Genomic DNA, 8391 nt, shown 5'->3' on the forward strand with positions numbered 1-8391 from the left:
GGAACTCAGTGGGCATAGATGATAGTCAAGAAGCTATCAGTACACGTTATGAAATTGTTTGACTTGTAGTGTTTTGCTTCTATCTTCAGCCTTTAATGGATAATGCCTACTGTCTTTTCTGCCACCAAACATAAGAGTGAACGTTTGAGTAGCAGTAGTTACCATGCTTAGTTCCTACATTTAGAGTAATCATATAAAACCCTGAGATGGATTGATACAGGAAGGAAGGGTTTAGAGTTACTCATCCCCTATCAATGGAAACCCACTTACTAGTCCTCAGTCTTCCTCCTCTAAACTCCCACCCTGCACCCCTGTCTCTCGAGCTAGTGGAGGAGTTGCCATCATCACATCTGACCACTAGGGAGTGATCTTTTTATAGCTATACTGACCCAGGGTGGGCTTCCCACATGGCACTAGTGGTAAAAAACCCATCTGTCAATGCAGGAGATGTAAGAGATGCAGGTTCAATCCTTGTGTAGGGAAGATCCCTTGGAGGAGGAAGTGGCAACCTACTCCAGTATTCTTGCCTGGAAAATCCCATGGACTGAGGAACCCAGCAGGCTACATCCATGAGGACGCGTAGAGTCTGACACGACTGAAGTGACTTAGCACGCACGCATGCACGCATCAATGCGGAGTGGGTCGGGGGAGGCCTGTCTCCTCTTAACAGCTTGGTGAGCGTATACTAAGAGCAAAAAGGAGATAAAGTCTCATGTGATTTTAAAAAATGACAGGGTTAAATGACTGGTCATCTCTCAATTCTGCTTTCCTTTCTAATTCCAGAGCTCTTCGGTATCCCCATCAGCCAGTTTCCGAGGTGCTGAGAAGCACAGAAACTCCACAGACTATTCCTCTGATAGCAAAAAGCAGAAAACTGAAGAAAAGGAGATTGCAGCTCGTTATGTAGGTTCACTCGCCTTTGCTTTGGGGGAGGCAGTTTATCTTGCTTTTTAATCAACAGCCTTTTTACCCTCTTAATATTACCAACCAAAACTAGACCACAAGATAACATTCTAGGAGAGAAAACTAGTTAATACAGTTGTAGTTGAGTGTCAGTTGGCTGACTGAAAGCCTGTGTTTGCAGGTGAGTGAGCCAGGAAACAGTGTTTGATCTGGCAACCGATAGAGGACTTGTGTTCTGTATTATTTCTGTTAGGTGTATTTGCTTCCCTCCATACATTTCAAGGTGGTTGAATTTTCTGTGGCCAGCTAGAAACGTTAAGGGAAAATGTAAAATCACAGACAACCTGTTAAAATGTCTGGATGACCTCCTGTGCTGAGGAATGTAGCACGTTTTGGTGGAATGTTACTTCCAGAGACATCCAGATGTGTTCCTAGCATGTACCAAAGCTCATTTCCCTTCCGTGACTGCTGCTTCAGATCAGTGAAGGGAGGAAGCGGGATAGGACTCCCTGGTGTGGAGGCACGCTGACCACGTTCCACTTCTGTGCTGGTGCCCTGCAAGACTGCAGGCTCAAAAGAAGCCAAGAACTTGAGTTTTCATGTGAAACCTCCCAAATTCAAAACTGTGGCTCCTTTCCCAGTCTTTGAAAGACACTGACAGGACAATCCCGCCCATGTGTAGGCTGTATTATGTAGCATGGGCAGGCCAGGTGGCACCTGATGCTCTAGACTAACAAGCCATAAGCTTTGACTTTCTTCAACTAAAATGAAATCATCCTATTACCTATGTCATAGCATCATCACGAGGAGTAAGGAACATAGTACATTGTAGAGTTTGCCACTGTTTGGTGCTGTTCGTTTTTATAAAATGTGAGGAATTACTCTGGGCTTTACTCAGGGTAAATCTGGCTGCTTTTTTTTTTTTTTGCTGGGGGAGGAGATAATGCTTCTCAATTGTCAATGCAGGACAGCGATGCTGAGAAGAGTGATGACAACTTGGTGGTTGACGTTTCCAATGAGGTATGTTTGTGGCTCATTTGACTTCCTGCTCTTACCCAGTTATAACAATGACTAGTGTCCCAACAGTTAGTGTCCACAATGTTTTCTTAATTTCTAAAGGGACCCACAATTTGTTTATCTGAAAAATTTGTGTATTACACATCCTTTTTTATTGTTACTCTTGTCTATGAAGTGCACATACGTTCTGTTACCAACAGGAATGCACACCAGACATCTGTGGTCAGTCTACAGGTCTCCTTGACAAGTTACTTGCAAATTTGTAGAGTTTTTTTTTTGTTGCTGTTTTAAAATAAATATGATAAATTTTGTAGTATTTTTATTGACCTCAATACTGAATATTTTCTACAGCAATTTGATGAGTCTTAACAGTCTGTTCCAGAACATTTTTTGCTCCTAAGCTATTGAAGACTTTTGGCTTGAAACGTCCACACCAAGTACTCTCGCATTGTGAATGTGCTGTGCTCTATTTGATACCCTTGATGTTTCTTTGTAGGATCCATCATCACCTCGAGGGAGCCCAGCACATTCCCCAAGAGAGAACGGCCTGGACAAGACACGCCTGCTCAAGAAAGATGCCCCAATCAGTCCAGCTTCGATTGCATCCTCCAGCAGTACTCCTTCCTCCAAATCCAAAGAACTTAGCCTTGTAAGCAGTTGTTCATTTTTGGGGGGGGGGTTTCCCAGGAGGCGGCTAGTGGTAAAGAACCTACCTGCCAATGCAGGAGACATAAGAGACATGGGTTTGATCCCTCGGTCTGGAAGAGTCCCAGGAGCACATGGCAACCCACTGCAGTATTCTTGCCTGGAAAATCCCATGGACAGAGGAGCCTGGTGGGCTACAGCCCGTGGGGTTGCAAAGACTTGGATACGTCCAAGTGACTGACACTTTCCTCACTTTCACTGTCTTTCTTTGCATTGCCTGTTTCCAGATGATTAGTTTTAATTCTAAAATTTTATTTTTCTTCATTTTTCCATAGGACTTTGATCACTAAGTATATGTATATTTTCAGTATTCAAGTTTAATTGACAAAGGTACTTTGGAACAGAGTGGGCTCACTGACTTGGTGATGGATGTTTGTTTTGTGAGTCTTTTTGTAAGGATGGGGGAAGGACATGGGGAAATGTAGTGAAACGTATCTCAGTGAAGATGAAGATACACACATTGGGGTTACAGAGATGGTTTTGTCATCTGTGGTTTATGGTAAATTTAGTTTTTGGCTTGGATGTGATTTTGTTGGTAGCTTTGTTTGAATTACCAAGCTATATATGACTGCAATAATTTTCCCTTCCTAACTAAAAAGTTATCTGTCATTTATAAAAGTCTGTCTTGAGTCACACCACAAATCACAAATGCAAAAAATGAAACTGCCTGCAAGTCAGGATAATCTTCCTGTAGCCCCGTCTTTTGTGGCTGTGTAGTTAATTGCATTTTTATGTGATGTGTCTTCCTTTTTCCTCACCAGTTATTTCCTTATAACATAGTGTTAAAAAAAATTCAGTTTTCAAATAGCCTTTTGAATTCACAGCTGAAAGAAAGAAAATTCCTCAGTTTGTCTGCAGATTTGGAGGCTGTGTCTGGTACAGGGCTGCGTTTAGTTTATTTCTATTGTTTTCTCTTGGCCTTCCGGCCTGTTAATGACAGCTCATCTGTGCTGATCTCTGTGATGATTTCAGGCTGGTTCTTTTTTAAGGGGACCTGTTAACCAGGGGCGCCTCTTGTGGCATGAACAATCCATCAGGAACCCAACAAAACCACTCAGTCTTAAAGCAACCAGCAAGTGGCCAGTCACATCAGGACATCACGAACTGTCAGCCTTTGTCTGACTCAGACCAGTTGCCTGGAAATGGTTTCCTCTGCCCCAAATTCAGCTTTGATTTATGTCCTCCTGAACATTGGTTTTGTGGTCTCAGGGAACACTTTTTGTTTCTTTGTTAGCCCTTTTAACTAATAAAAAGAAAGGCCCACACTGAAGAATCTTGTCCATTTCTTTTTCCTCTCCTTCTTCTTTACCATTTCAGATGTTTAACATAGTTGTTAAAATTGTGTTCTAATTACCGGTGTATTCCATTACATCTCTTGTTAGAATGAAAAATCTACTACTCCTGTGTCGAAGTCCAATACCCCTACTCCACGAACTGATGCACCCACCCCAGGCAGTAATTCCACTCCCGGATTGAGGCCGGTTCCCGGAAAACCGCCAGGAGTTGACCCGTTGGGTTAGTCAGAAAAAAGTTTCTGTACATATTTATGCTTCCTGTTTTTAAAGAAATTATAGCAATTTAAAGAGTGTAATATATTAAGAGTACAATGATCAGCATGGACTGGCTGTGAGTTTTTTTAGTCCGAATCAAGCACCTAGCACTTACCCTGTCTGACACATAGTAGGTGTTCAGTAAATTAAGGCAAATGTTTGAACCTTGATGAAAGCTTAAATGACTTTTGCAAACATTAAAATAAGCTTATTTGAATTACAGATCCTATTTCTTAACATATGTAAGAACGTGTTACTCATTGTATTCATTAGACCTCATTATTATTTCTTGTGTGTGTCCTTGGTTTTTCTCCTCCCTTCTGTTTGGGTCTGTAGCTTCAAGCCTAAGGACTCCCATGGCAGTACCTTGTCCATACCCAACCCCGTTTGGGATCGTGCCACATGCGGGGATGAATGGGGAGCTGACCAGCCCCGGAGCTGCCTACGCAGGGCTACATAACATCTCCCCACAGATGAGCGCGGCTGCTGCTGCTGCCGCCGCGGCTGCTGCCTACGGGAGATCACCAGTGGTATGTTGTGAACTTTTACAGAATAAAAGTATTTCAGAGCTCAGAAAATGGCCATGCGTATTTTTGCCTAGGGTAGTTTTTATAGCTTGAGGTATCTATGGAGCAACCTGTGCTTATTTATAAATTAAACTGCATGTTATTATATTGTACGATTCATTTTCTTTCATAAGATAAGGGCAGTTTTTGTGTGTAATAGTCCTTAAAAAAAAAAAAAAGTCAAACCTACAGAAGTAGAGCAGATAATATAATAAATATAGTAACCCCTTCAATTGCATCATGAGCGTCAATGATAATAGTGGTTTTTTTTTTATGTTTGTTCCACCCCCAAGTATGTGACCATGAAATCATGTATATCCTTCTATCATTTCATCAATGAATACTTGTATATTTATCTCTAAAATCACATTTTAAAAGCATCTATTCTCCTAGAATTTGGAAAGGTACTGAGTAGGATGAAATGAGTTAATGTAACTGTGTTTATTTCTGCTGCCTTGCTTGGGAACAATTGTAGGTTGGATTTGATCCACACCATCACATGCGTGTGCCAGCGATACCTCCAAACCTGACAGGCATTCCAGGAGGAAAGCCGTGAGTACCAAGCTCTGTGCCTCGTGTTCACTGTGTGTCTGGGCCCTCACTGGCCCTTTAGACTCTGAGAACTACTGGGCGGTGTTGGCAAGTTCCTTCAGCTTGCAAGGGTTTTTTTGTTGTGGGGATTTTTTTTTTTTTTGGCAGAATTTTTTTTTTTTTTTTTAGCACAAGGCAAGAGGTAATGAGGTGGGGTTTTAGATTTTCAATTTAAAATCTCAAGCTTCTGATGTGGAAATGCAAATTGTTGGGGCATCTCTAGTAGTCAGATCTTCTCTACATCTGTTACTGGTTTCAAGGCAATTCTTTTATTGTCTTGGAGGGGAAAAAGTCATCTTATGTGCAATCCTAGATGCTCAAAATTAGAGCATGTTAGGGAATGACATGCCAAATTTCAAAGGCTAAAAAGAAAGAAGCTCATTTGTGTTTCTGGCAAAGATGGCTTGCTCAGTTGGCTTCCTGTCCTGTGAACCGGGTATTTGGAGCCTCTACAGTCTCATGCCCCCTCCAGCCATGAAGGTGAAACACACACAGCAGTTGTTCCAGCCTCTTCTTGTATGTTCTGATCTCTCCCATGTGTCATTCCTTATCCTTCATTTTAATCCACTGCACCTAATTTTCATTGCTGTCTATGCACAACTCTCTGCTCTTTGTAGTGCTCACAGTTTATGCTTGTTCAACAAATGATTGAAGATGGGTGCCAGTCTCCTTTCACTGACCTCCTGTTGCTTGTTTATTCACTGCTGTACACTCAGGCATTTAGTTGTCATCCTGTTGTTTCCTGCCTGTCTTCTTTTTTTCCCCCCAGTTGCTGGCCCCACAGCATTAAACATGCCTGACCTTGACCCTTCCTTCACTTTCCACCTGATGTTTCATGTTCTTGGCTCTTCCTCTGTAACTTCTCTGCAGACTTTACCCTAAACTTCCCTGTTGCGTCATACACAGTACTGGTTCCATAGCCAGGTTGCTCAGTAAATATTTGACTGATTAATAAGCAAGTCAAGGCAAACTAGACTTTGAGTTCCTTGAGAGTTGAAGGTTTAAATATCAATTACCATAAAATTCTCTGTGTTTGTGCCTGTTCGGCAAATAGTTGTTGACTGACTGACAAGTCTTGTTGACCAAGAACCCTGGTGTATTTGAAGGTGAAAGTTTGGTCTGTTTCAAGCAGTGACTAAACAACAAAGTCAAGGGATTAATTGAATAAACTGAATGCCAACAAGTTTCATATAAACCAGTGGAGATGGAGAGGTTTCTTGAGGGAAGTGGTGTGGTCCATTTTCAGTACTGTGTGGAGTTACCACTTAGTCACCAGGCAGGTGTACCCAGAGCTGTAGTGTAACCACTGCCAGGTGAGGTGGTGCATCACCCTTTCAGTAGGGGTGGTGGGTAGCAGGATGGCTAAGAGTCTTTGTTCCTGGAGTTACCAGGTCACACCTAATGCAGTTGGCAAATGACATCAGGAAACCCCAAAGATAGCATGGTGTGTTCAACGGGGGTTGGGTTCTAGAGTGTAATAGATCCAGGGTTGAATTCTGACTCTGCCGATTGACACTAGGAAGGAACTGACTTTTTGCAGAGTTTCTCAACTTCGTGAGCCTCAGTTGGCTCATCTTTAAAAACAGGGCTGGCACCTCCCTGATAAGAAGGGCCCGAGGATGAGATGATATGATAGAGGTTTAGTCCAGTGTTTGGTTTACAGTGGCTGTTCAGTCACCTGCTGCATCATTTCCTCTTGAGCTTTGCCCAGGTTATTATCAGTTTTTCAACTGCTTATGCAATAGAACATAGTGGGAGGCAGAGATACTGTAAGAAGATTAGACTGAGTATATTAGATCCCTCTTCCTCTGTGTGTGTCTTCAACAAGGTACCACGACATACAAATTAGCGCTCATTATGCATATAGAGAGAAATACTTGAAGAGATGATGGAATATGGCTTCTAGATCACAGGATGGAGAGTTGTGACACTTGTGCATGTTTTTCAACAGGAAAACTATCTTTTGTGCTACAACATAAAACATAATAAATCACCTAAAGGCTTTCTTCACCACATACACAAAGGAACTGCTTTTCTTTAGAAGGACTTGAAACATTTGTGCATCTCTCTCCTTGTTGTTGTTTTTTTTTTTTTTACAGAATAATTGCTAGATATTATCACAAATTATAATTAAATGCATGTTCCAAACTAATGAATAAAATAGCATTTACTTGCTAATTCACCTTGGGTCCTCTTGCTTATTCTGTTGAATTAACAGAAGTTCTTCTCAATAAGTAACTGAAATGACAACAGAGTTTAATTTTAACATCAGCCAGAAGTGGACTTTTTTCCTCACATGCTACTTATATGAGGCTTTTATAAATAATACAAAAGTATTCAATTGAAACCGTTGCACTAATTATATTGTGGGAGATGGCATGTGACTTCAGCCATAACAAAAGGTCTCAGGTTTATGGGTTTTAAGCTGCTCACAATTCAGAAATTCTTCTCTGCTGTTGTTTTTATTTGTTTTTATAAAGCACGATTTTTCAAAATAGGAACAGTTCCTGGCACACAGTAAACTCTGAAGTTTTATTTGTTGGCTGGTTCACCTTCTAGTGGGTTCATATGCTCCCAGAACCCAATCTTCTCTCCTATTGAATGCTGCATGGAGTGCAACAGCCAGACCTTTCTTTGTGAATTTAGGGTCTAGTTCAGTTGTATGAGACATCAGATACTTGGAGAAGGTGTCATGAAGTTTAGAAGTGATGAGTGTGATGTTATGGAACTAGGCCTCTCAGAGAGGGAGGAGAAAGTACAGGTGGGAACGCCAAGAACCTTCTAAGCTGTGCTGGGTTTTCATCCAAATATGATGCTCCAAATAAAATAGGATCCTCAATACACATGTTTTAAACAGGTCTATTTACAGATGTCTGAATTGTTTGAAGTATAGTTCTGTCAGGAAGTCCAAACTTCCTTTCTCTTGACCGTCTCCTTTGGAGACCACTCATAGTAGCTCTTTGTAGTTTCATCTGCCGAGAGGCAAAAAGAGAGAGAGACGGGGTAGAGAGGGTGGAAGTGACAGACAGGGGTAGAGAGGGTGGGAGAGACAGACAGGG

At 41.6% G+C, this 8391-nt stretch overlaps 1 protein-coding gene across 6 annotated transcripts in view; it reads left to right on the forward strand.

Annotated features, from left to right (window-relative positions):
* Positions 1–8391, forward strand: part of TLE4 (transducin-like enhancer of split 4) — a 154100-nt gene that overhangs the window by 132013 nt on the left and 13696 nt on the right. For all 6 annotated transcript variants that reach the window (XM_010851142.1, XM_010851144.1, XM_010851143.1 and 3 more), the window contains 6 exons: positions 784–903; positions 1870–1923; positions 2417–2569; positions 4008–4140; positions 4512–4705; positions 5217–5293. In XM_010851142.1, the coding sequence (XP_010849444.1) occupies positions 784–903; positions 1870–1923; positions 2417–2569; positions 4008–4140; positions 4512–4705; positions 5217–5293 (731 nt within the window). The remainder of the gene's footprint in view (positions 1–783; positions 904–1869; positions 1924–2416; positions 2570–4007; positions 4141–4511; positions 4706–5216; positions 5294–8391) is intronic.

Source organism: Bison bison, unplaced genomic scaffold (genome assembly GCF_000754665.1).
Source record: "Bison bison bison isolate TAMUID 2011002044 unplaced genomic scaffold, Bison_UMD1.0 scf7180017864298, whole genome shotgun sequence".
Lineage (NCBI taxonomy): Eukaryota > Metazoa > Chordata > Mammalia > Artiodactyla > Bovidae > Bison > Bison bison.